The following is a 27,175-nucleotide window of genomic DNA, read 5'->3' as shown; positions in this document are numbered from 1 at the left end:
GCTTATTAGCTTGGTTCACTTGTGTCTTCAAGGTTCTAAGATGTTCCAGCCTGACAGCACCCAGCTTAAGAAGACGAGGCTCCTTGAGAAATGGCTGAATCCAAAACTGGGGCAGGAGAAGTATAAGATGAACTGAGAGTTCCTTGTGGTGCCACAATGTAAAATTATGTTCAAAGGATGATGGGGACCTGTTAAAAGGACATAGCAGCCAGCTTGTAAAAGCTTTTCATTGGCCAAATTTGGGACCGTTTGAACATCAAAATAAATAATGATAATAACAGATTATAAATAATTTAATAAAATAGAAATCCATTACTCCAAACTGATATAAAATATGAATAAATACATAAATAGGGAGAAAACAGAGCTTTTCCTTATAGTAGAATGCTAAGTAATAAACATGGAAGGAATGATTGAATTAGAAAAAGCATCAACATTTGGCAACTGTCATAGTAATAATTCAGTCAAGAAACCTCAGTGGATTCTGATAACCTATGGGTGGAATTTTGATGAGGAACCAGGATGTTAACATAGTCTCAAAGCACCTTCCCACAAAATGCTCATTAAACACAAAGGGAAAAGGAGTAACTTGACAATGGAAAAATTCAGTATCATCAAGTGTTGAAAATTAATAGCAACACTAATGGAACAAATAAAAATCTTGTATTATCTGATAGGATGCATGAAAAGAAAGCAGCATCACTTCCATGGCCTTCCTGCCAAAAAAAGCATAACCTGAATCTAATTATAAGAGGATATCAAACAAAGCCAGTTTGAGGGACATTCTACTCATTATGTGGCTTTTAATCTTTTCAGATGAGATCATAACTGTCAAGGAAAGAACTAGAAACACTTCCCAATTGAAGAAAACTAAAGAGACAAGTGAACTAAATGCAGTGCATAATCCTGGAGTGGATCTTTTGTTTTTTATAAAAGACATTATTGGGACAACTGGTGAAATTGTTATAAAAGACCTCATTGGGACAACTGGTGACGGGGATCTGAGGGTTAGACTGGTAGAATGTTAATCCCTAATTTTGATGGTGGTTTCATGGTTAGGTAGGAGAATGTCCTTGTTTGTAGGAATTACACACTGAAATATTGGTGGGGTGATGGGGCATAGTGTCAGCAACACCCTCAAATGGTTCAAGAAGACAAGTTCTTTGTTGTGGCTTTTTTTCTAAGTTTGAAATAATATCAAAAGAAAAAGAAAGTAGGGCTGTTCCCTCCAGAGCAGCTCTTTTCATCCAGGAAGAGAATATTTCTAAGCAGCTCCCCAAAGGTGAAGCCCCGTTGGCCAGCCTTGAGTCACATGCTGTTCCTCCAGCTGCAGAAGAAGCTGGGAAAGTGAGTTTGTATCGCGGGAAGTGGGCTCTCCCCACAAAGAAGAAGGAAATGGGGCGGAGAATGGCCGCACATAGGCAGCCAACGGTGTCTGCCTCATTCTGAAGTTTTCATAGTTGATTTAGGCCCTTTTGGAATCCAGTGCCATTAGCAACAGTGAATCATCGAAGGGCCCTCGGCTGTTTATTCTTTGATTTTGTTGCTAGGCATTATTCTAAGGATTGGAGACTAAAGATGAGAGTATTTTCTCAAGAAGTGCACGGGGGAGCATTTCTCAAACTAACATTTATAGCACAGTAGAATCAGTGCAATTATCGCCGTAAGCCTGGGGTATTTTGAGAGCACAGATGAAGGGCAAGGGCACCTATAATACCCTTGTGGGGAGGGTGAGGCTGGAGAATGGGAGTGATGAGAATGGCAGCTGTGCTTCCTGCTGACATGGGGGATAAACCATGCAAGAATTAACGCTGTTACATTGTAGAGCATACGTCTTTCCAATTTTGGTGCAGCATCCCTCTCAGTTATGGCAGCCCCATGGAAGAGGCAGTAATAGGGCACCGTGTGGGGAACTCCAGGCAAAGGGAACAGCTGGGGCAGCGGGCAGAGGTGGGGAAGGCTGGGTCACATAGAGGAACCTGCGCGCTATGCATTTGGCTTCTGAAAAGGGAGCAGTAAGCGAGGTGGGTTGGGGCCAGGAAAATTAAGAAACTTGATTGCAAAGCTAAGAAGCTTTGACTTTCTCCCATGTGCGAACAGGGAGCCCCTGTTCTTTAGAGGAGAGTGCCCGGCGAGGATGTGTTTCTGAAGGGCCCACCTGAGTAGTGTGTGGACAGGGTGAGTTCGTGGCAGGGAGACTCACCAGGAGATCGTTGTCAGTCTGGGCCGAAAATGTTCAAGGTGAAATACAACGTTGGGGATGGAAGGAAGAGGTGATGGGAGAGAGGACTGCACTGAGTGACCATCAGAGGGGAAGGGGGGTGTCAGAGAGGATTCGGTGTTCCAAGTGCAAGGTTGGTGTCATTAGTAGACACCAGGGAGGCAGGAGCACGTTCTGGGTGGCATCCACTGGGGTCTGTGGGGAGACATTACTCCTGTCCACAGTGGTGTGGACAGAGGCACCAGGACAAAATCGATCAGGCATCACGCTGGGGTTTCAACAGAGGAGAGATCATGTATCCCGTAATCTCTCTGTCCCGCCATTACCAACCCCTGCTGAAAACTCTCGGAAGGCTCCCCGTTGCTCGTAGGACAGAAACAGGTCTTTTCTGTTGCCCACAAAGCTGGTGACCCTCTCGTGCCTCAGCATCCATCCTCCGTCTGTGGACCTGCCACACCCATCTTCTTTCAGTCCCATTCATGGTCACCACTGTATCTCCAACAGCAATAAGTAGATAGTGAATAAACTGGTGCTGCTTCAGCCACAGGGTCTTTGCACATGCCATCCATGCATCCATCTTTAACCATCTTCCTTTCCCTCTTTGGCTACTCGGCATCTACTGCCCTTTAGATCTCAGTTCAAGTGTCACTTTCCCAGGAGCACCTTTCCTGACATCCCTGATTAGGTCCCATCTCTTTCATTTGCTTTATAGAGACCTGATTCCCCACCCCACTACCTTCATACCATCCATAGAAGCAGTAATTTTACATCAACTTGTGGGAATATTTGCCCGAGGCCCATCTCCTGCACAGACTGTGAAGTCCAGGGGTATTGTTCTTTCTGTGAGCACTGTACCCCCTGTACTCAGCATGCAAATTGGAATTCTGTAGCGCTCAGTGAACACTTGTGAATGAATGAATGAGGGCATGAACAAGTGCCTATTCCATTGGCGCTTCAGGGAGGGCTGCTGAGAAGCAGGTTATGTTTCAGAAGCTCCTTCTAGGGCAGGTAGAATTTCTGTAGAAGGAATTGGTCTTCAAGGACCCAGCACAGACCAGGGCGGTGGTGGCAGGGGAGAGGGTCTTGATCAAAAGGAGTTTCTGAATGTTTAAGTGAAATAGGGAAATTGAAATCTAGAGAAAGAAAGGGTTTTAAGACCAGAAGGACAGTTAAGCCAAGTGTTGGAAAGACTCACATGTCAGGATGAGGACTTGGTTGTTAAGTTGAGGGGCAACAGGGATCCTGGAAGGATGGGTCCGAAAGCTCCTCTCTGAGAAGGTGGACATGGCAGAGAAACACGGGGGCTGGAGAGATGAGCTGGAAGCAGAAAAACACCTGCGAAGGATAGGGCAATAGCTTTCGTCCAGCTTGCAAACCACATGAATGGAGGTATTGTAGACGAGGTAGTGCGAGCAAAATTTGGGTGGTGAAATGAAAGAAACTGGGCAATAGATGGGCAGTTTAAGAAAGAGAGGCCAGGACTTCCCTGGCGGTCCAGCGGTTAGGACTCCGCACTTCCAATGCAGAGGGCGCGGGTTTGATCCCTGGTCGGGGAACTCACGGCGTGACTAAAAAAAAAAAAAAAAGGAAAGAGAGGCCATGGTAATGAGGCTGTGAGCTCCTAAGCCTCAGGTCTTTTTCACCTTTATATCCGCAGTAGAAAAAGAAAGGTCTTTCTTCTGAAATTGTGGGGAGGAAACGAATTTGGAGACTGTAAGTGCACAGAGAGGCCATAAAAGAGAGACAGTCTCACCCGAAGAGCTATTCTGTTCGGCTCATTCAGTGTTCCGTTGGCAACGTTTAAAAAAGGGAGCGATTTCTCTTAAAAGCCATATTTCTTCAGGTTGGCCTGCACTGGCCACCGTGTCCCATGTGGCGCCCATTGGTTGAGCTTAGGTGGCCCTGTTTGGTTGCTTTGAGTCCCCTGCCTGGTCTTACACCCAGAGGGGCTCACTCATCACCTGCCGGGACTTGGAGAACACCTGAGTTGCTGCTCCCCGGTTTTCAAGAGGCTGCTTTCAGGTGTCCCATGAAACACGACACGCTCGTTTCCATCAGTGCTCTGGGGGTACCCAGAACTGGGGGGATGGGAGTTCTGCCCCGAGGACCTTCAGTCCCCAAAGGAGTCTGATGAAACACAATTGATGAAGAGGCACACCTGCATTTCCATTGCCTTCTGCTAGCACCGGCACTCAGGATCTTGGCGCAAAACAGATGCTGTGAAATGACTGCCAGGTGTAAATAACGAGATCAGGGCATGTGCGAACTTCGTAAAACTTTTATTGATATATTTATCATGCCAACGTTTTTTTATTTAAGATTCAAATTCCATTTGAAAGGGAGGCAACAAACGAGCATCGGGATCCCAGGCTGCTCCTAGAGGAGCCCCCAGCTTCACGAGAAAGCACGCACATCCTCCAGCTGTGTGATTTGATCACTCAGAGTTGCATTCTGGGAAACTCCTCCTAGAGAGCCCGGGCAGGATGTGTTTCGTTGGTAGCTGGGAAACAACAACAGCAGCAAAAACAAAATAACTGCGTCCTAAGACTTCTCAGAACATCTCCGGCTTTGAAACTATTGACCCTCAAGGATCCCTCCCCACCCGATCTAGAATATGTGTGTGTATATATATATATATATCCACTGAAGAAAGATCACTGTTTTTGTTGCTTGCTGGCTGTCTCGCCAGACCCTTAGGATGGCCTTGGCACACTTGGCTGTGCTTCTCGGTGGGATCCCGTGGATTCCAGCCGTGGGTGCACAGCCCTTCAGGAGCGTTTGGACTTGCTGCACGCTGGGCACAGAAGCTGAGCCCTGGAGATGATGTACGCCCGGCCGCCCAGCTGCTGCTCGCAGCCCTCGCAGACAAAGTGCTCTCGGTGCCAGGCCAGGTCTTCCACGCACTGGTAGTCCTCTGAGAATATTATCTGGGGAGGGGAGCAGAAGAATCGTTCAGCTCAGGTTTTGTCCCTAGTAGACAGGGTGTGGGAGACAAGCCGTCAGATGGTGGTCCCTCGTCCCCCATGCTTGTTTTGACCTTTCAATGCCTCAGTGGAGAAATCTGACATAAATCTAAGACAGTAAGTACAGTATTTGGCGAAGGTCATGGTTGCATCTTAGCTTCCGGGATCAAAAAAAAAAAAAAATCCTCCGCTATTGACAGGTTTTACGTATCTGACATCTATGATGCTGTCTGGGCCAAATCCAAAGCCCAGTTGCTTGGGCTTGGAATAAAGTAACACTTCGGAACATCTGTACAATCTGGCGAGGAACCAGAGAGCAGAACAGCATACTGGTTAAATGTGCTTTCTGATTTGGGGGTCAAACAGGGACCAGGTACGTGTTTTCACTTAAATACCAGCTGCATGACTTTGGGCAAATTACTCAACCTCCCTGTGCCTCAGTTTCCACATCTGTAGGATGGGGATATAAATACTGCCCATCCCATGGGGTTTTATGAGGGCCGCGTGTGTTGCTACAGATGGAGTACTCGGAGTGGTAACAGAGACAAAGTCAATGCTTTGTGATTATCACTGACCTCTCTGAGCTGCACTTTTCTCGAATGTCAAATGGAGATAATGATCCTCTGGCCCTGAAAGACTGTTGTGAGATGTAACGGCACACCACACACAACGTCTGTAGCACGTTAGGATGAGGTGTTGTTACCGCGAGCACACTGTTGATCTCACAGAAATGAGGTGGGTGGGACCAGGCCTGCTGACAGCCCTTTTCCTTCTGTAACATCCTTGCCCACACAGTTATGAGGTAGGAGGATTACAGGGTCTTAACTTCACACGGAGACCAACACGTGAAAGGTGGGAGGAGGCAGGTATTGGCTTAAAGTGAGGAAGACATTTCTAACCCTCGTATGTGCCAAAGGTGAAGGTAGTGAGTTTCTCGTCACCAAAGGCATGCAGGCGGTAGTTATTATTGTAATAGCCATTATTGTCACTGTTCATACACCTTAGAGTTTCTCTAGTCTAAACCCATGTTGGAGAGCTGAACCCCTTTCACAGCATCTCCTAACTGTCCGATTGTGTTACGTTAACGCTACATGATTTTATTGTATCATCTTGTACTACATTACCCTAAGACTCACAGCAGCTTCCACTTCTTAGTTACTCGGGCCCCGTGCCAAGCATTTTCAGGCATGATCTCATTTATCCTCACAGCAATTCCATGGGATGGGCACTGTTACCCTCCCATTTGGTAAGTTATAAAACGGAAGCACAGGGGTTAGGGACGCACATGCCTCACAGATGCAGAGCCCAGTTTGAATGTGGGTCATCTACCTCCTGGCGGCAGCCCATAATGTTCTTCTGAGCCCTTAGTGCCAAGCCTTGTGCCAAGGATGAGACTTGACAGGTCCTCTGTGTCTGACCCATCCCAACAGGCCCGGGGGTGGGAACTAATTTCTGCCCCACTCTGCAGATGGGAAAACAGAGGCTGAGAGTGTGAAGGGGGATCTGAGCCTCAGTTTTCCTATCTGTGGATCACATCATCAAGAAGCTACACTCCCCTGGGCCTCTGGGTCCCCTCCTGCAGTCTGGGGGTGCCCATCCCACTGGTCCTCACCTCGTCGCAGCCGGAGCACCGGGGCCGCAGGCTCTCGCAGTAATGACGGCCACACCAGGGCGCCCCGTCCTTCCAGAAGTAGATGAGGTCCACCAGCGGCTCGGAGCACTTGTTGCACACGAAGCAGGCAGGATGCCACTGCTTGCTGTAGCCTGCCCTGTCCGAGTAGATCACAGGGCTGTCGGCGGGGGCCACCCCCTTGCAGAGCTCACAGACCTGGAAGGGTGGGGGAGGAGCCCCAGGACACAAGGTAGTCAGGAGTGCATGGTGACCTGGGTTCGAGTTTCAACTCCAGTCTCTTTACTTCCTGGGTGACCTTGAGCAGTTACTGTACCTCTCTGTTCCTCAGTTTTCTCATCTGCAAAGTGGGATAATAATAATACTGCCTACCTAGTAGGTAGCTGTGAGGACTCAATAAAGTATCGGTTTGGCCATGAAGTTCATTTGGCTTTTTCTGTAAGACCTTATGGACAAACCTGAATGAACTTTTTGGCCAACCCAATATTTGTTTAGCACGGTCATTCTCACGCTTTTTGTTCTCAAGACCCTTTAGACACTTAAAAATTTTTGAGAAGCCCAAGGAGTTTTTGTTCATGTGGGTAATAGCTATTGATATTTACCATACAAGAAATTAGAACTGAGGAAAAAAATTAAATAACTATTAACTCATTAAAAAATAGTAAACCAACAGCATGTTAACATAAATATTTGTAATTAAAAATAACTGTATTTTCCAAAACAGAAAAATTGAGTCAGAGTGTGGCATTGTTTACATTTTTGCAAATCTCTAATGACTGGCTCAGTAGAGGATTTCTCGAGTCTTACAACTGTTTTAGCTTTTTATCTTTTGCATCATGTGGTTTTCTTTGAAATATATGAAAACAATCTGACCTTACACTGATTAGAAATTGAAAAAGGGAGGCAGGCATTTTCAATAGCCTTTCTAGATAACTGTGGAGTATTTTTCTTTGCTATTACATCAAAATTAGACAAGTGTTAGTTTCTCAAAAGTTAGTTAATGTAGAGTATCAACCAACCTTTCATCCCGGTTACATTAAAACCCACCGGTCCACCTTGTACTTTGAATGGATCTTTTACCTATGGAGGATTAATTTTTAATAAACTTAAAATTTGAGAACAGTTTTCGACTTACAGAAAAATTGTCATCATAGCACAGAGAATTCTGTATACCCCGCACCTGCTTTCCTCTGTTCTTAGCACCTTACGTTAATATGGTGTACTTGTCACAATCAATTAACCAGTATTGATATGTTGTTATTAACCGAAGTCCAAACTTTATCCAGATGTGCTTAGAGTCTACCTACTGTCCTTTTCCTCTTGTAGGATTGGATCCAGGATCCCACATTACAGGTAGCGATCATGTCTCCTTAGGCTCCTCTGGGCTGTGACAGTTTCTCAGACTTGCCTTGTTTTTCATAACCGTGGAGGAGTACCAGTCAGATATTTGGTAGACTGTCCCTCAGTTGGGATTTGCCTGATGTTATTATCATGACTGCACTGGGAGGAAGACCACAGAGCTAAACGGCCGTTCTCATCACGTCCTATCCAGACGACATCCTCGATCTGTAAAATCCAATCATTTTGGAGTTCTCACCTCCTCAGAACTCTGATGACGAGGATGGTGCTGGCTGGCATCTCCCTGGGGCAGTTGTGCATCCAGCTCAGGTGTTTTCCCTCCCGACTGACACCCTTACGGAAACCCGAGAGAGTTACTTTCCCTTCTAGACTTATCTCCCTTTTAAGGAGACCTATATTTCCCCCCAGACATGGCCAAGCCCAGGTTCACAGAGATTCAGTGATTGCTGAGTAGCAATAGCTGACAAAAGGCAAAGCTGGGATTTGAACACAGGCCAAGCCTGACCCCAAAGCCAAGGTTCTTTCTGCTCCACCGTGCGGCCTTTACATCAGAGTCAGCAAACTACCTGCCTCTGCCTGTTCTTGTAGGAACCATCAGCGTCGAATGGGTTTTACATCTGAACTCTAATTTAGTGAAATGTTTTCTCCCAAAAGAGAATTCCATTTTTCTCATAGTAGAACGGGGTTTTGGACTGAATGGTGCCCCTCCCCCAGTTAACATGTTGAAGCCCTGGCCCCCAATGTGACTGTATTTGGAGATGGGGCCTTTAAGGAGTTAACTGAGGCTAAATGAGGTCATTAGGGTGGGGCCCTAATCAAATAGGACTGGTGTCCTTATAAGAAGAGAGACCAGAGATGGATGGCTGTCTCTTTCTCTTTCTGGGTGTACACAGAGGGGAAGCCATGTGAGGATACAGTGAGAAGGTGGCCCTCTGCAAGCTAGAAAGAGGGGTCTCACCAGAACCCAACCCTGCCAGCACCTTGATCTTGGACTTCTAGTCTCCAGAACTGGGAAAAAAATACATTTCTGTTGTTTAAGCCACCTGGCCTGCGATATTCTGTTATGGCAGCCTGAGCTAGCTAATACGGCCTGTATTGCAAAAACCTGTCTTAATTATACTACTGTATTTTGAATTTCAAAAGAAATTTGTGGATATTTATTTTCTCTCTTGTTACATAAAGTACCTACGTGATATCCTCAACTCCAGCTCTTGGTCCACAACACCTGAGAGATAGATCACCTGGCCCTCTACAGAAAATATTTACTGATCCCTGGCTTGAGACGAACACTCTGTCTTACTAAGCACAAATTTTGTGTCAGCCCAAATAGAGATATTTATTGTTTTGCTGTGTAAAGATGAACAGACATATATTCAGAGCCTAAACACTTAGAATTCTTTTTTTTTTTTTTGCGGTACGCGGGCCTCTCACAGTTGCGGCCTCTCCCGTTGCGGGGCACAGGCTCTGGACGCACAGGCTCAGCGGCCATGGCTCACGGGCCCAGCTGCTCTGCGGTACGTGGGATCTTCCCAGACCAGGGCACGAACCCGCGCCCCCTGCATCGGCAGGCGGACTCTCAACCACTGCGCCACCAGGGAAGCCAACACTTAGAATTCTTTACATACTTTAACTGCATACTTGATATACTCTTGTGTATGAAGAGGAAATAAAAATTAAAATGGTGGTAACTGGGGAAAGAAAACCAAATGACAGAATATGTCCACGTACTGAGTGTGGTCCCTAAGCACGGTCGTGGCTGAGCTCGTGTTCAGGTGAGGGGTGTGTTTGGCTAACTGCTCCTGGCTGCGTGATGATGATGTTCCTTAGAATGTGCTGGATTTTTGGTTTCAGTTATGCCCACAAGAATGACGGGTGTGAGTCCTTCACCAAAGTGAACCCTGTCCTTCTGTATGTGACTGAGCCCCAGCTCACCTGGAACTCATCAGAGGGTCTGAACCAAAAATAGGTGATGGGGAATTCCCTGGTGGTCCAGTGGTTAGGACTCCACGCTTCCACACCAGGGGGCACGGGTTCGATCCCTGGTGGGGGAACCAAGATACCGCAAGCCTCACAGTGTGGCAAAAAATTAAAAACAAACAAACGAAACAAACCAAAAATAGGTGATGGATCCGCGTTCATTGACTGTCACATCTCCAGAAGTGTAAACTGTCTGGTGAGGGCTGTTTGAGAAGCAAGTGAATTTTCTGTCTGTTGGTCTTTCTAAATTTCACAGAATGAAATTTCCGGCCCCTTTCCTCCCACACAGAAGGGGCTTACTGTCCATCCACCACACCTGGTCGAGTATCACCAGGATACATCAGCGGGGCGCCTGACTCCAAGTTTCCAGATGTGCCTAACACAGAAGTGGGGAAAGGGAGGGATATAAATGCACCTGATGTGTCTGGTGGGTACCAGCAGGCGCCCGCGACCCACAGAAGGAAATAGAGGGATGTGAGGTCAGGAAGCAGTTTGGGGGTGATCACGGGTGACTCTGAACTGTGGGTTGGGACTTCGCTTTGGAGATAATGGGAAGCCATTGCTGGTTCTGGAGTGCTGGGGTGTGGTTTGCACTGTGAGGGGATAACTCTGGGAGCACTGTCTGAATGGGCTTTGTCAGGAGCCTCTCTGAGGAGTGTCTCTTCCCTCCTTGTCCCCCAGCATCCCTGGCTGTGCACCCTGTTACCACCAGTAGCCAGTCCTTTTCTAAGCAAACAATGTCATTGACATTTTATGGAAACATGCTGCCAGAGTAATGAGTCCTGTCAACATGCATCAGGAAGCAATTTCTTCTTCTGGCCTCTGAGCTATTTTCCATGCCCCCTTCCCTGTGGTCTCAAAGGACAAGAGATCTGACAGTGTCTCGGCTCTGTCAGCTGGTGGCCCCTCAGCCACTAGGGACAGCCTGACAACCAAGAGTCCGACTGCCCAGCCTGCCTGGGGTCCTGTGATCCCGGTCCTGCCCTTCTCTGCACAAACTTGTTCTCCTGCCATCCTTGGAAGGGAGGTTTACAGTTTCTAAATTGCAGTGGGTGGTTGAGAGGGGGGCTAGCTGTGTGACCTTGGGCAGGTTACCCAACCTCTCTGCACCTTAGTTTTTTCACCTGCCAAATAATACTCGGAACATCACAGGTCTGTTGCATGGATTAAATGAGATAATAGAATGAATGAACTTGACAAGGGTTCAGTAATAATTAGCGAAAATCTCCTGTTATCCCTACGAAGCCCTCCTTATAGAAAGCTGAGGAGCTAAATCCATTTCCTAAGATGACAAAGACGTCGAAGGCAGCACCTGCTTCTGGTTTGGAGGCCTGGGTTCCTTTCAGTAGCACGATGAGCACGTAGATTGGCAAGAGGTCATTCCTCCCACCCATGAGCTCTGTGTTTTTCCATCTCTGTTCTTTCCCTCTGTGCAAGGCCAGAGAATCACATCATGTGAGTTTCATCTTCTGTCACTACCCCAGACTCAGCTACAATCAGTGCCCGCCTTGGTGGGCCTGCTTTTCTCCCTCTCCCATCCCACCCCCTCCAAGACAGCGTTCTCAGCCTCGAGTCTGCCCCAGCATCCCTAGAGGGCCGCTCAGAGTGCTGCATCTCCCCACCCCGAGTGTCTGATTAGCAGGTCTGGGAGGGGGCAGGGGAATTTTCAGACTCCCAGGGGATGCTGGTATGGTCAGGGGACCGCACTTCGAGACCCACCGTCATAGAGCGTTTGAACATGACCTTATATAAAAACTCAGCAAAAATGACATGAACCAATTAGGTTCCATGACAGCAAAAGCCAATGTGAATTCCTGGTATGCTTAAATTCTAGACCATTTTGAAGAAAGCCCAATGTGGTCATTCCCAGGTGACTCCCCCTCTAGAGGAGCCACTTTTGGTCGAGTAGAAGTCCTTTGGAACTAGGCTAAAAGGCACAGAGAAGACCATTGATCGTTAGCATGTCAGTGGGTTCTCATTCAGACTCCCGACTGTCTAAAACTAGAGCCTTCTCATGGGAATCTGTCCAGCCTTTGCCACGTAACCTAGTTTGCAGACTGTGGTCCCTCCGGGGGAAGGAGCTGTAGCACAGTCCTTTCGTAGGTAGAACACATGTGACGTTTCTCCTGGTGCCACTGAAGTTTGGTCTTGCCCTGTTCAAATGGTGAGAGATTCTTCATCACGAGCGTCTAAATGAAAGAGTTTGTATATTCTGTACTTTGGGCTTTTGTAAACACTTGCACTGAGAAAGCTGAGGAGCATTCTAGATTCAGCTGCCTGCAAAGCTCAGACCCTGCAGGGCTGGGGTTCCCTCCGCCGTGAGGTGTGGAAATGATGCCGGCAACTTCTTGGACCCTCCTCCAACCAATACCCGTATTCCCTTTCTTTGCATATGTAACTCGCTTCTGTAGAACAGAATGTGGTGGAAGGGATGCTGTAGATCCCTGAGGTAGGTCATAAAGGCAACACAGCTTCCACTGGCTCTTTCTTGGGAGTCCTGAGACCCGCATCCTAGGGCAGCCACACGGAGAAAACACAGAGATAGAGGGAGACGCCGGGGCCCCTGCTGGTCCAGCCCTAGCCGTATCTGTCTTCCAAGCATCAAGGCCAGATGTCAGGGACAGAGACAAGCTCTCCCGCTGAGCCCTGCCCAGGTTGCTGATCTGCGAGAAAACAGACGTCTTGGAACAGGAGTTCTAAGCCGCTGCATCGCAGGGTGGTTTGCTGTGCGGCCCCAGGTGACAGGAGCAGCACACGTGGGCACGCAGAGTTATTCAGGCTCCTGAAATGGAAGCAACCAAGACACAAAGTGTTTCAGGAAGCAGCAGATTCAGGACAGTGGCCCCGGGTTCCACGGCCAAAGAGCTGTCTCCAGGGATGAGCCGAGCTGGCCTTCAGGGACAGATCCGCAGGTACTGAGAGCCCTGTAAACCAGCCGTAATCCGTCTGCCGCGGTTGCCAGCAGTTCTGTTCCAATCATGCGGTTCTTTTCTGGAAGGCCTTTATCCAAAGGCCTCCCCAGTCTAAGCCCAGATTGCCTTGTGAAAAGCTCACCATTACAATACAGTAAATATTGACTCAGGGGCCTTGAATTCAGGCACTGGGTTCTTTCCAACACAAATGCTCAACAATTTATTTATAAACAGCATCTCTCCATTTCCTCTTATGGCGATTATTCACCATCTTTGCTTTGCAGCCTCGTCTATCGGCAGTTTTTTGTTTTTTTTTTTTCCTCTCTTCTGGCCCAGTGTCACGGCTGGCATCTTTAGCCTCTTGCGTTCTCTTGCCCCATACGGGCACCTTCCCGAGGTTCCTTACGGTGCAGAATAGGTGGGTGGCCGCAGGCGCTGTGGTTAGGGTCCCGGCCTTTGCACGAGGTCCCGCCGTAGCTTCATCTGGGGGGATCTCCGAGCCTCAGTTTCCGCATCTGTGACACAAGGTGGGCCCTGATCTTGGGAATTGCTCTGCACGTGGGGTCAGAGCTGTGGGCCCACCAGTGCTTTGTCTCCCGCATCTTCTAGGGGCAGGTCCTTGAGGAGGGGGCTCTCTCCCAAGCAAGGCAGAATGCAGGCGTTTCTAACCGCATCTCCCTCACTGGTTATCTGGTGAAGGGGGAGGATGGGGCCAGGAAGGCTTCCCAAGTGCGACACTTGGAAGAGAGATGTCAGCCTGGGGTGTTCCCGAATCCGGCTTTGACAAGTGCGTCCCTACAGCGGGATGTTGCTGAGTAGGGGCAGGGCTTATGTGTGGTCACCTCTGTTGCAGAGGCCTCGCAAGGTGTCTGGGCCACACGGGGGCTCTGGAAGCGGGAGCTGCCGTCCTTTGGAGTCTGTGCGGGGTTTGAGGTGAGGCAGGCCTGAGTTCCAGTTCTGGCTTCACGGCTCACCAGCTAGACAACTAGAGAGGGGGATGATATATCTTGCCGGGTAGTTCTTGGGATTGAATGAAACAACCGTGTGAAGCCTCTGGCGTGCTACGTGGCACAGTGTAGGTCGTCAACGAATGGCAGGTGACACCATCCTCAGAATTATCAGCGTCACCAAGTAACCTCCAGTAGCAAAATAAAATGGAACAAAGCCCAGGTCATTCATAAACGGTGAAAACCATTTTTTATGGTTCTTCTAGTTCCAGGGTCAGCAAAGTACATCCCTGGGGCCAGATCCAGCCTGCTGCCTGGTTTTGCAAATAAAGTTTTATTGGGACACAGCCCTGGTCATCTGTTGAGGTATTGTCTTTGGCTGCGTCAGTGCCACAAGGACAGAGGCCAGTGGTTATGACTGAGACCTCGTGGCTCGTAAAGCCTGAAATATTCACGATCTGCCCTTTACAGGAAAAGTTTGCCAACCCCTGTTTTAGTCAATGGACTCTTACGTAGCCCACTTTGCCGGGGCGGGGGGAGATAGTTGTGAAGGCTTATGAGGCAACACGGCAAAGTATTTATAGTATGAAAAGCAGGATAAGAGGAATTTTCTGTGGCAAATAAAATCTCCTTTAATGTCACTGAAATATCTCCCCTGTGAACAAGGTGGCAGGTAGATGCTGAGAAGCCTGGTAACCATGGCAATTTGGGGGGGGGCTTCCTTTGATCCTCTGTCCTCCAGCTCAGGCATGGCTTGCAGGCCTGGGGGCGCACGGTGGTTTCGAATTCGCAGAGGGGGGCTGGCAGGAAGGCCAGCCTGCCGGCCCACAAGCCAAACATCTGCTCGGACCAAGCTCTTGAAGTCCCTTGCCCACAGGTATGTCCCTTGTCGGGGCTGGAGTCGGGCTGAGCCGCCAGCGGCTGTTAAGTTTCCATCTGAGAGGCCCACCTCGTGGGAGGGAGGGGACCCACACCTCCGGTCCCTCCTTTGTGCATTCTTGTGGGGAAAGGGGGCAGGGGCGTTACGCTGTAATTTGGGACCAAATTAACACATCTTTACGACTTCCAGCAACGTCTTCACTTCTTTCAGTCTGTTCTCCTTTTAATCACTTTCTCTGGGGCCACGGCTTGGCCCATGAGGCAGGAGCTGGGGTCTCCCGGCAGGGATGAAAACTACGAAAGGGCGGAGATGACATTAAATGCTGTGTCCTGGCTTTCTTTCGTCTTTCTTCGGTTACAAGTTTGGGGTGTAGGGAAGGGCGGAAATTCCTGGGCAGGATGACCATGCCCAGGAAATTGGTATATTTAATTTCGGAGAAAATATCCAGTAAACTTTCTAAACGCAGGGAAATGGTCTGGTAGAGCTGTTCACCGTCCGAGCATTGAGGTCCAGTGTCCGTAGGATCCATCCAGGTGGGAGAGGTCGTGAGTGGGGGCCTGGAAAGCAGATATGGGGCCCCGCCGTGCTGCTGTGGAATGGTCTGGGCTGCTGGGGTGGGCAGCTCCACGGCCACGGAACACTTCGAAGCCCCCAAGACCCCTGAGAACCCATGGTGGGTGGGACTGGGGCGGGGCAGGCACGTCCTTCCCTTGTTCTTGGCTCGCAGACAAGAGGCCCTCAAGTTCTTCACCAGGCTGGGCTGGGAGTAACTCTGCACACTGCCACCCACCCCAGCAAACATAAATGCACGTGCCCTTGCTTTGTCCCCACCCTGCTGGGACCCCGCGGAAAGACCTGGGCTGGAACCTCACTGGCAAACCAGTTAACCTCTCTGTGCCTCAGGCTCCACGTCTGTGAAATGGGCATAACGACCCCAAGCTGTCTTGCCGGTCGTTCGGAGGATTCAAAGAGATGAACGAGCCTGCTGTGAGGTAACAATTCCCCACCACCCTCGCCGCTCCACGCACACACAGAGGGCCAAATCAGGGAAAGAGGCTAAATATTGGGGTGTTTTTACTTGGCCTCACTGATTTAAAGGGCCTGCTTTGGGAGTGACAGCGGTTGGTTAGTATCTGGGATTTTTGTGCCGTGGCGTTTCCTCATGAAGAGGGATGACTCTCAGGGCACTTGCCATGCCACTGCCTCTCCTGAGCTCAGGGTCAGGATGACACTTGCAGGGACCTGCCCTGAGGTCGGCATGGGCGGCCGCAGCTTTGGGGTTCATTCCCAGACGTGCCACGGCTGATTTCAGGTTGCCCGTCCTGTCACGGGGCCCGTGGGAAGGCCTGGCGGAGGGCCTTACTCAGATCCGAGTAAGTGAAGAGTCCCGGCCATGAGGATGGGTCGGCTCAGAGGGCGCTGCTCCCGTCACCCAGCTGGCCCACCGCCCTCCGGCTTCACCCAGCGCTCAGCCCGTGGGTGGGGATTCCACACAGGCGACTTGGAAAAGCCTTTTGGCGATAATGCTCCTCTGGTCTGGACAGTCTGGTGGAGGGGCCTGGGGTTGGGGGGAGGACTTGGCAGCCAGGGTCTCCGAGGAAGGGCCACGACTGTAACAGGCCGCCCAGCAGCAGGACAGAGCCGAGCGAGCTCCTGGGAGAACCGCCGTGGGGTGTAGGCTACCGGCAGCTCAGAGAAAGCAGGGCTCGTGGCCTCCGGCTGCCAAGTGTAGAGTGTAGTACGCTCTAGGAGGGGCATTCGGGGCGGGTATAGAGCAGGGGGCTACGCTCTGTGCCTGTGCTTCCACCACTCCTCGTGGAGAGTTCAAGGAATTCAGGAGTGCTGTGCAGTGTTCTCAAAGCCGGACACCCTAAGCCAGGGGGCCACATAAATCTAGAAAATGCCCCCGTTAGCATCTCTTGGACCCTCCCTGTATACCAGATCGGCAGTATCATTTTGGCTGAGCTTAAATGTAAGGTCATTTTTAACCCTCTTTAGCAGTGGATCTCAAAGTGTGGCCCCCAGCGTTGGCATCAACCTGGAGACTCGTTAGGAATTCAGATTCTCAGCCTCCACCTGCACCAACAAGTCTGGGGTGGGACCCAGGCCTCTGGATTTTAGCCGGCTTCCAGCTGACTCTAGTCTGAGAACCACTGCTGTGGCCTCCTAAAGGCTCTGAGAAGTCCAGCCCTAAAGAAACCCATTTTGTTTTGTTTAGTCTGATGTCCCCTTTACATGGCCACATGGCCCGTTTATAGCTTCATGGCCATGAGCTTTCTAGGAATAAGCTTTGGGAAACAGGAAAGAGGGGTTTGGGGGCTGAGTTGGTTCGAATCCTATAGCCTCCCTTGGGCGGTTGGGAGCTTTACATCAGATACCCTCCTGCTTAGCTCTGTCCTCGGTCCAGAGAAAGCCCGCTAAATGGTAGCCGCTAACAACAGTAATAACGTCACCATTAGGATGATAAAGTGTGATATGTTACCATCGTAGCTCCAGTGTGATACATTTCACATGTCCTTCTTTTTGCCGCCTTTTCTTTCATAAATCACTGTTTGATTTGGGGTGTCAGTCCTATGCTTCCTCCCTGTACCTGGGTTCTCAAGTTGAATGCCCTGACTGCTTCTAGCAAAGTTTGTGGCCCTCGTCAGGGGAGCAAAAGTCAGGCTTCGTGCCTGATGCTTGTCTGTGGTAACTGTCCTACCTGCCCTTTTATGAGAACAAGAGGAGCCCAGCACACAGGACAGCCAGCGCCCATGTCCCTTTGATATGCCGCCCCCTGGGGTAGAGCAGAGCAGTTCAGGCAGCGAGCCCACAGTCAGGCCCAATGGCAGGGCTGCCGGGGACAAGCCATCTATGGCCTGGCAGGCTACTTAGCTACCTTAATAGAATCTGCTCCCCGGCTTCAAGGAGATAAACAGGGAGTTAAATACAGATAACAAGTAGGGTTTTATAACTCAGCATCACGCAGTAGAAAGAGTATGATGATCCAGCTTCTGCCCTTTAGAAACGATGGAGCCTCTGACAAGCCACCATTCTTCTGTGAATCTCTGACTGCTCACCTGTAAAATGGGGCTGGTGAAATCCACCTACCAGGTAACAGTTCGAATTAATCCAAGACCTGGAAGTACTGAGCATAGCACGTGGCACACAGCAGGTGCTTAAGGCATGTGAACTTGAAATCTCATCGTCCTTTCAGGCAAAATGGCCACCCAAGTGGTCCCCATCTTTTGAGGATCAGTTTAGTTCGAACATGGGACTTCCCTGGTGGTCCAGTGGTTGAGAATCCGTCTTGCAATGCAGGGGACGCCGGTTTGATCCCTGGTTGGGGAACTAAAAGCCCACATGCTGCGGGGTAACTAAGCCTGTGCGCCACAACTACTGAGCCTGCGCACCACAACTAGAAAGCCCGCGTGCCGCAACTACAGAGCCCACGCGCCACAACTAAAGAGAAGCCTGCACGCCACAACGAAGGATCCTGCGTGCTGCAACTGAGACCGGACGCAGACAAAAACGAAAACAAAATTTAGCTTGAACATTCATTCATTCATTCTCTTGTTCAGTCATTCATGGATCGCATATTTATCAAGCACCTATTCTCTATATTATATTGATGACTGCTGCTGCAGATACAGAGATGGACAAGACAGGACCTCAGCACTTAGAGGGGGTGATGGACGTGAGTCTACTAATGACATAATTTGTTACCTAATTAAGATTGGGGTTAGGGTCAGGAAGGAAAAGTCTGTCTTCCCAGCCAGCCCGACCCACCAATATCGGCTTCCTTCGCATTCCCTATTTACTGCCTGGTCTTGTTTAAATGCTTCCGAAGTGTCACAGCCATTTCCTAAAGTTGACTGTTGCCAAGGCCCTGGGATCTCAGGCCGCGTCTGCCCCACTTCCACACTGTCCAAACCCGTGGGCTGAGTCCAGGATAAAATACGTTCTCAGATCAGCATTTCTCTCTTGGGAATGGCAACTGGGAAACGTCACAGACTTAAAGACGTTGCGTTCCAGCCTGGAATTACGCAGTACTAATGTGTTAAAGATCGATGGCTGCTGGAGGGTGGATAGAAGGCAGGGCTGGGGACGAGGCTAGTTTATGAAACATGGTAACTGGATCTAATGTTTTCAGAAGTTCCTGGCATGTGAATTCTTCCTGAGAAATGGGTCTTTTCAAGACCATCACCAATTTGTGCTAGTGAAAATCAATTTCATTCTTTTGTCTTTTTGTCTCCTTGTTCTTTGCGTTGGATGGCAATCCCAAATGAATGGGCCCGGGGGCGGGGGTGGGAGATGCAGGACGCAGGTTTTGAATAACAAGTGTGAGTCACTACAGAGAAGAAAGACCCGGCCCCTTCTGGACGTACTGACAGCATCGTTCGGGCTGGCATTTCCCTCGGGTGTCTGGCTCTCGTGGGTGACGGCTAGCCTGTTCCCAGCAAGGCAGGTGGTTTGCTTGAGGACCCTATATATTGGGACTTTTATCTCCAAATGTCACATAGAAGCATGAAGCCTCTTGGCTGATAGGGGTTGGGGGCCCATGAAAGTTAGCAAACAGCCCCACGTGGCCCGAATCTCAAGCCCGCCACCTCTCCCTACGGCCCTTGGAGTAAAGTCCTAAATCTATAGCATCCCAATACGGGGACAGTGTCCTCTGCTTGTTAGATTTCCTGGGGCTCGGCGGACAGTACAGGCCAATCAATGCTTGAGTGATGGATGGACGGAGGGCGTGCCCTTCCGGAAGCGTGCCCCTGCCGACCTCGCCAGCCTTGGGCCCCCCTGCACCCTGGTACCACACTTCCAGCCACCTGGGACTTCATTCAGTCCTCTGTGCTGTGCTGTCTGAGACTTTCACCTTTTTTTGCACATGATCACCTCTTTAAGGCAACACAGGTCTTCCCCGAAGAGCCCGAAGGCCTGGGGCACTCTTAATTATTCTTCCAAGGCCAGCGTGGGCCTCACCTCTCCCCCAAGCCTACCCTCACCCCCAAGCAAGGACAGATGCCCTTTCTCCGCACTGCAACGGTTTGCTTGTCTGTGACCTCTCCTGGACCATGACCACGAATGAAGGCAGGAATGAGGGAACAGAGCCTGGGGCTGGGGACCTGACCCTGCAGCCCTGGCCTGGGCGGTTTCAGCCAGACCCGATGGATGGATGGATGGATGGATGGGAGAGACTTACGTGTTCCTTGGACGGGTCGCTGATGCTGCCGTTGGTAGTTGGGGCGGCCGTCTCTGCGCCCTCGGGCTTCTCCTGCTGCTTCCCCTCCTCCTTGGGCAAGCCGCCCTGCCCGGGAAGGGCCACTTCGCCCACACCCAGGGCCTCGCTCTTATACTGCTTCACAAACTCCTCCATCACCTTCACCTCGTTCTCCAAAAGTCCGCGGCAGCGAGAGGGGTCCTGGTCGTAGATAGGGAGCTGACGCAAGAGCTGACGCCGGCGGTAGTAGGCGCCCTCGGTGCCCGTCACTGGCTGCTTCTCCTTGGGGATGAGCTCCATGTACTGCAGGCCCTGGGGAAGAGGAGACCCAGCACCGTGATTCCCAAGCACCGGGCAGAGATCTGAGCCCTGGCAAGACCTGGGCTGCTTCAGGTCTCTGCAGAACCCAAGGATTATTCTCAAGGAAGAAACGGGGTGAATTTGGGGAACACTGGAAAGAGACCTAAATAAGCTTCCACTCTCCCCTGAGTCACATTCACAGATTCACATTCTTGATGAGAATCGGGTAATTTCAGTAGACGTTCCTTTTAGATTTGCTAGCTTTGCAACAAGGATTTTTGTTTCCTTCAAAACTGAATATTTTTACCTCATTTACCTCATGGCAATGCTTCTCATAAAAAAAAAAAAGTCGATCTAGTTTAAAATCGCTTTTCTTGGCAAAGTATAATTAAATCACTATAGGCAGAAGGTATTTCATAGTTTATTAATTTAAAAATATGCAAAGGCACCTTCTAATAGTAGAATCGACAAGGTCTCAGGTCAATCACATTTCCACACCAACAGGGCTGGCACAGATGGTAGACCATCTGAATATTAATATGTCCATGGATGACTGTCCAATGGCCTTCTGTTGGCTTGCTTGCTTGCTTTTTTGAAATGAGCAGAAATCTTACACTTGGGTGGGTCCCAGGGACGGGGAGATTAGGGGAAGGTAAAGGTCGAGGCCACACAGCATGAGGAGGTGTGAAGGGCCAGTTGTTTGTCCTGGACTATGGTTCTCCTCCACTGTGCCTGACCCTAACCCTGACCCGTACCTGACTCGCCCACCAGACGGCCTCATTCCCACGCCCCCATGGTTGCTGCCGTATTTACCGTCTTAGAATCTGCCTGCCCCATATCTCATCTTTGAGGCTGGACTCACCCTGGAGTTGTGTTAACCAACATGGAAAATGCGATTCATAATGGACAGTCCCAGCTGCGGCCTGTCTGTAGGGAACAGGGTATGAGAACCTGGGGGTGGGGGGTGCTACTCCAGAGCCTGGTTTGCTGAATTTCATAATAAATGAATTCCGGATAAGAGCTTTTTTAGAACAGGGAGAGGCAGGTGTGGGAATGCAGTTGAGGGGGGCTGTGAGGGCCCCACCCTCGGCGGCTCAGCCCTGGATCCCGGGGGACCCGGCTGAGACCTCCCGGCCCTGCGGGCTCACGCATACCCTCTCCGTCCCTGTTCCTCTGCACAGCCCCTCATACTCTCAGGGCACCTTCTAGACACAGGAAATGGCCTGGGTGGTGCACAGAATTCTGGGGTGCCGGGAAATTTGGGTTTCTAGCTCCGGCCCTGCTGCTGCTCTCTGTGTAAGATCAAGAAAGCACCCAGCCTCTCTGGGCCTCTGTTTCCTGATCTGCAAAGTTCAGGGTAGAAAGCATGATCGTTAGGGTCTGGGCCATTGTGAGAAGTCAGTGGCCACCTCACTTGATCTTCCTCACAAGTAAGAGGAGAGCAGTGTCACTCAGCCGAGTCCGCAGCCCCGAAAAGGGTCCAAAGTAGGCTGGCTGGCCAAAGAGTCCCAGGCCCTTCACCCAACACTCAGAAGAACCAGAAGCCCCGGGGGGTCCCCCAGCTGACGACACGTCTGGCAGGGGCTGATTCCTGCTGTGTCTTGGGAAGACCGTGGCTTTTCTCTTGATCAGTGTGAAACTGCAGGTGGCCTCCGACGAGAACAGGCCAGACGGGTAGATCTGAAGACCCTTGTCTCAAACTTTGCGGTGCATAGGACTCACTTGGCGACCTTGTGGGAGAGCTTCCCAGGCCCGCTCTGTTTTAGGAGCCTGCAGGGGCCTGGAAGTGAGTGCTTGTATAGGTCCTCCTGGGGGAGTCTGAAGTAGGACATCCGAGGGCAGTGGGTGGGGGAAGGGATGGGACCAACAGAGGACGGGAAGCAGCAGCCCAACAGCCAAGAGGCTGGGGTGGGGCACAGGGCCCTGAGGAGATGGATGAGGGTACGGTAGGGCACAGGACCCTGGGGAGATGCAGCAGGGGCGGGGCAGGGGAAATACCCCCGCCAGCCCTTCCTATTCCTTGCCTGGGGCCTGCCCGGCTCCTAGAATCTCAGGAAGGATTTTGCAGCAGTGGAAACAAGAGCTTTGCTCATGCTGGCAGAATGGGCATCCAGACCTGGCCAGTATCTCACTTACTCCGAGTGCTGAAGCAGCCCCGGTCGCATGGAGGATTCGGCTGATGGGAGAGCAGCCTCTTCTAGGAAGGCTGCTTTCTTCCCCCAGTGGAGTGGTACGAGGAACGGTAGGGACAGCTAACACCTACGTGCTGCTCGCTGCGTTCCAGACCTTCTTCTAAGTGTCTGAACTATGTTAACCCATTTAATTCTCACAACACCCCTAGGAGAAAGGTACTAATATTATCCCTTGGGAAACTGAGGCACAGAGAAGTTAAGTAACCTCCCGAAGGTCACACAGCTAGTATGCGGTAGAGACAGCTTTGAACTCAGCAGCTTGGGTCTTGACTTCTTCTATACCGACTATCTACAAGTTGGATGATTTGCAAAGAGAAAAGAAATGTCCCCCAATCTCTGGGGGAGTTTCCTTTTGTCATCATTTCAGGGTGAGGGGGCTGTGGAAGCATTGCCTGGTGCCAGGAGGCTGTAGTCCCTGGATCTGTGTGTGGCTCTGGTCTTCGAGGGCCTAAACCCCTCCCTGCCCGACTTTATAAGCCAGCCCTGTGGTCGAGGTTGCGCCTGCACTCACACTGTCCTCAAAGCCCCAGCTGGGTACCGGCTCTCTGCCTTTGCTCTGGCAAGGCCCCAGCATCTGGCTACCACGGGCATGTGTTTCGTGATGGCTGGCCTTGCCTGGCTGGCCTGAGGCCCCTCCCACACTCCCGAGCCACACGCTGATGGCAGACATTGCTAATCAACCTCGATGAGGGTCTCAGAACCCACCTCAAGGCAGCCCTCAGGCAATCACGATCAGTTGGCATGGACTCGGGAAGGGGAAGATGGGGAGGGAGGCCGGGTCAGAGTGAGCTGCCGGTGGTGCTCAGAGCCTGCAAGAGAAGCTCTCAGGTGTTTCTCCACGAAGCCGACTACGGTCATGTTCCCAAAACCTTTAGCAAGATGCCTTTTCTAGGATCAGTTGGAAAGATTGATTGGTTTAGGTTTTAAGTTTTTCGTGAGAAACGCTCTGAATCATTTGGTGCTTTGCTGTCTGGCACAGCCATACTGGGTGAAGAGGTTCCTGGAACCAGGCTTTTTCAGGAGAGAAATCAAAAGAGCAGAGAGAAAAGTGGAGGAGAAGGATGCTTTTTTTCCCAGGGTTGGGCAGTGGGACACACACAGACTCTGGAATCAGAAAACCCAGTCCTGATTCTGCGCTTCCTGATTCTTCTCCAGCTGTCAGACAAAGAGAGCAAATGGGCTTCACGTTACGCGTTAATCCTGGTCAATCATGGCAGCCTGGAGTGCTGTGTTGAGTAGGATTCTGAGGCCCAATGAGGGCTCAGTGGGAGACAGTGCGCTGACTGCCACGGGTAAGGGAGCAGAGGATGGGGTACGAGTGAATGCCAGCCCTGCATGTGCTCCTCAACAGCTTCTGTTTGCCCTCCTGTAGAATGGGGGCAGTAATGCATCCAGTGCACAGGGAGTGGTGAGGTGTTGATATCCTTCATATACAAATACTCCATGGATGCTGGTTCCCTTCATCTTCTCCGTCTTGCCTCCCCACAAATTCCCGGCTAGCTTTCAAAGACCCATTCACCTCCCTGAGCCTCGGTTTCTTCTTCTGTAGATGAGGGTAATAATAGTACAACCCTAACAGTGTTGGAAAATCAGATGCGATCGTGCATGTGTGGCTCTTAGCGTAGTGCCTGGCTCATAGTAAGTACTGAATACGTACTAGCAATTAGGTTTATTGTGACTTTAGTCTTTGAAGACTTTAGTCTTTGAAGCATTTCTCTGGCTTTTATTCTGGTTGGGAAGGGTGACAGCAAGATTCAGTTCCATTTCCAAAATATAATCAGTCCCGATCACTTGGTAATTAAAAAAAAAGTCGGAAGGGTGAGTGGGAAGAAAGTCGTCCAATCTCAGAAATGTGATTTGCTCGGGCAGGCCAGACGCAGGGCAGACAGAGCGGCCTTTATCCCATGTGGTTTTATGAGCCGGCATTAATCACGGCCCGACGATGCCTTCCTCTGATTAGACTGGGGCTGAAGCGTTTGGGGTTTTCACCAGTCAGTTCCTGACGCCCACAGCTGGCTCTTTTATGAGCTGCTTGCTTTAGTTTCCACTCACATCTTGGAGACCCACTGATGGCTCACCCAGGCCCGGGTGCTGGAGGGCAGACCTGCGTTCGGAACCGCCTGGCACTGCTGCTATTCCGTGCCGCCCTCCGTGGCCCCCGACCTGCCCCTGCCTACCCACTGGAGCTGTCAAAGTCCAGTTCAGCATTCTGTGTTTCCTCACATGTAAACTAACCCTCACCTCACAGGGTGGCTGAGCTCATGCAGGCTGAAGTGTTCTTTTAAAATATGCTTCTCAAAAAGCAAAGCTTTAAAAAAATACACAAAAAAACTTTGCCTCTCTTCGCTTTATCTAGAAGGGATTTTTTTCCCCCTCTTAAGCTCCAGCTTAGCACTGTGCTGCTCGAACCTTCTATGGTGAAGGATCAAGATTTGTTTGGTGTTTTTTCCACGGATTGCAGGATGATTTGTGGGCTCAGTGCATGTGATGAGAATGTAGCTCAGGCCACATGAGATTTCCACGTGAGGCTGACCACGCAGGAGCTCTGCTCAGCCATCACGCACTTGGATGTCAAGTGCCACAAAAATTTCCCAACATTTATTCTCAATCTCTGTGCTTCCGATTGGGGACCAGTCACAAGGATTTTGTGTAGCAGTGCCAGTCCCCAGACCACACGTGGAATGTCCTTGGCTGGGAGGCGACGTGGCACAAATACGCCTCAAGCCTGCTGCTTGCCCTGTGCAGTGTAAGGCGAGGAATGAGATGGTACACAGGACAGGCATGCGCGTGCTCTCGTGGGCCTTGCTTCACTCCAGTGTAGGGGAGAGGTGATGACGAAGCACAGACACGCATGAGACAATGACAGCTCGAAATAAGAGCTTCTAAAGAAACCATGGAGAACTGGGAGAGAGAAGAAATGTAGTAGAGGGATGGGTGACATCTTCCACAGATTGGGTAGTGAGGGACGGCCTGTCTGAGATAGGACTGGCAGAAGTAGCCAGCCATGAAGAGAACCGGGAAAGGATGTTTCAAGGAGAGGGAACACCATGTGCAAAGTCCCCGAGGAGGGCAAGAGCCTAGGGAGCCCAGGCCTGCCGTAGAGTGGTCCAGGGCAGGAAGGTGGAAGGTCATTGCCATGCAAGGTACTCAGTGAGGGGGCGTAGCAGGAGCTGTGGGGGGAGCCCGCAGGGACAGGGACACACGGGTCTCAAAAGGCTCTCCTTTTCTCCCAGGAGAGATGGAATTCAACGTCAGGCTTGCATCTCTAACACTGTAGGGTTTTTTTAATCTCACTAACCTGTAGAAATCATCTGGGTCCTTGCTACTCCAGGTGTGCTCTGGGAGCTTGGCGGGACTGCAGATCCTCAGAACGGCCCTAAGCCTACTCGTTGTGTTTCTGCATGCTCTCCAGATGGCTTTTATGCTTGTGGAAATTTGAGGGGCACTGGTCCACTGCTCTGGGTCTTGAAGGGGGCCCACATGGGGTATTACCTGGGGCTTCGTTTAAATACTCGTGACTGATAATTCTGATCCTGCAATCTGGAGCTTCCGATTTAATGGTCTGGGTTGAGGCCTGTGCATGGGGACTTTTCTTGGGTCCTTTTAGTGGGCAGCCACGGGGTGACCTTGTGCAAGTCACCTGCTCTCTCTGGGCCTTGTCCTTCTCTGGGTGCCTCTTCCCTAGGGTTGTGTAAAGCCAATTTACTTCTCTCTTTTAAGCCCAGGAGTTAGGGAGAAGAGACAAGTGTTCCTGTGCTCTCCCCGAGACTTGCAAAGGGCACATCCCAGGCCACTTTGAGGGAAAATGAGGAACTTACGGATGAACATGAGCACTCTGAGAGTTCTGAACAATGAACCATCCTCTGTTCAGAAGTGGGGAACCTAAAGGGAACCATGAGCAGCCCTGTACTAGAGCTGAAAGGGCCCCTTAGAATTCACGTGAACACCTCTACCCATTTCATGGATGAGGAAAACTGAGGCCCAGACAGTTTTCACTTCAAGATCACGGAGTGGGGCAGGAGCAGGTTCGAAACCAAAGCTATTTTCCTACCATTTTTGCAAACTGGCCCACTTCTTACCTTTGAATGTCTTTGACATTCAGGAACCTATGGCATGGCTCCTATTTACAAGGAAGGGTAGGGAAACAACCACTTGGTTGCAGGAAGCTCTCTTACCAGTTTCTGGGTGACTCCAGGGGGAGCCCACTCATAGGTGATGGTGTCAAAAGTGGGATCTTTCCCGGTGGCAATGGGGTTGGTCATGATCATTCGGTTCCTCTTGTAAATCCGGATGCCGTCCCCGCCTTTCACTCGGGCCGTGAGGGTGGAATACTTGGAGTCCATCAGCAAGCGGCCAATTTTCCGATCGTCTTCCAGGTCCGAGCTCAGGCAGTGGTCCTCCTGACTGCATTTGCATGACTTGCACATTTTCCTGGGGGGTGGGATGGGGACAAGTGAGATCAACCTCCAGAAAAGAGAGGCAGAATCTCCCGCTGGAGCACCTACGCTTTGGAAAGCAAGCTCAAAGTTTAACTTTAGTAACTTGAAAAGGTTAGCAGCAGACAAATGGTAACCGGAGCCCAAAAGGCCTTTGA

General features: G+C 50.5%; 1 protein-coding gene across 7 annotated transcripts in view; it reads right to left on the bottom strand.

Annotated features, from left to right (window-relative positions):
* Positions 1–4,481: 4,481 nt before the first annotated feature.
* The window catches only part of LMCD1 (LIM and cysteine rich domains 1), a 58,394-nt gene continuing 35,700 nt past the window's right edge, over positions 4,482–27,175 (bottom strand). For 4 of the 7 annotated variants that reach the window (XM_089919579.1, XM_089919580.1, XM_022564640.3 and 1 more), the window contains 4 exons: positions 26,757–27,012; positions 20,072–20,401; positions 6,797–7,012; positions 4,482–5,148 (listed from right to left, as the gene is read on the bottom strand). In XM_089919579.1, the coding sequence (XP_089775705.1) occupies positions 4,990–5,148; positions 6,797–7,012; positions 20,072–20,401; positions 26,757–27,012 (961 nt within the window). In that variant the 3' untranslated portion in view covers positions 4,482–4,989. The other 3 variants (XM_089919582.1, XM_089919583.1, XM_030759404.2) reach the window with 3 other exon arrangements.

Source organism: Delphinapterus leucas, chromosome 10 (genome assembly GCF_059928025.1).
Source record: "Delphinapterus leucas isolate spDelLeu-1000000601 "Yukka" chromosome 10, BTC_Dleu_Yukka2, whole genome shotgun sequence".
NCBI lineage: Eukaryota > Metazoa > Chordata > Mammalia > Artiodactyla > Monodontidae > Delphinapterus > Delphinapterus leucas.
Note: the sequence above shows the minus strand (reverse complement) of the source record. Positions and strands in the feature narration are given on the sequence as shown.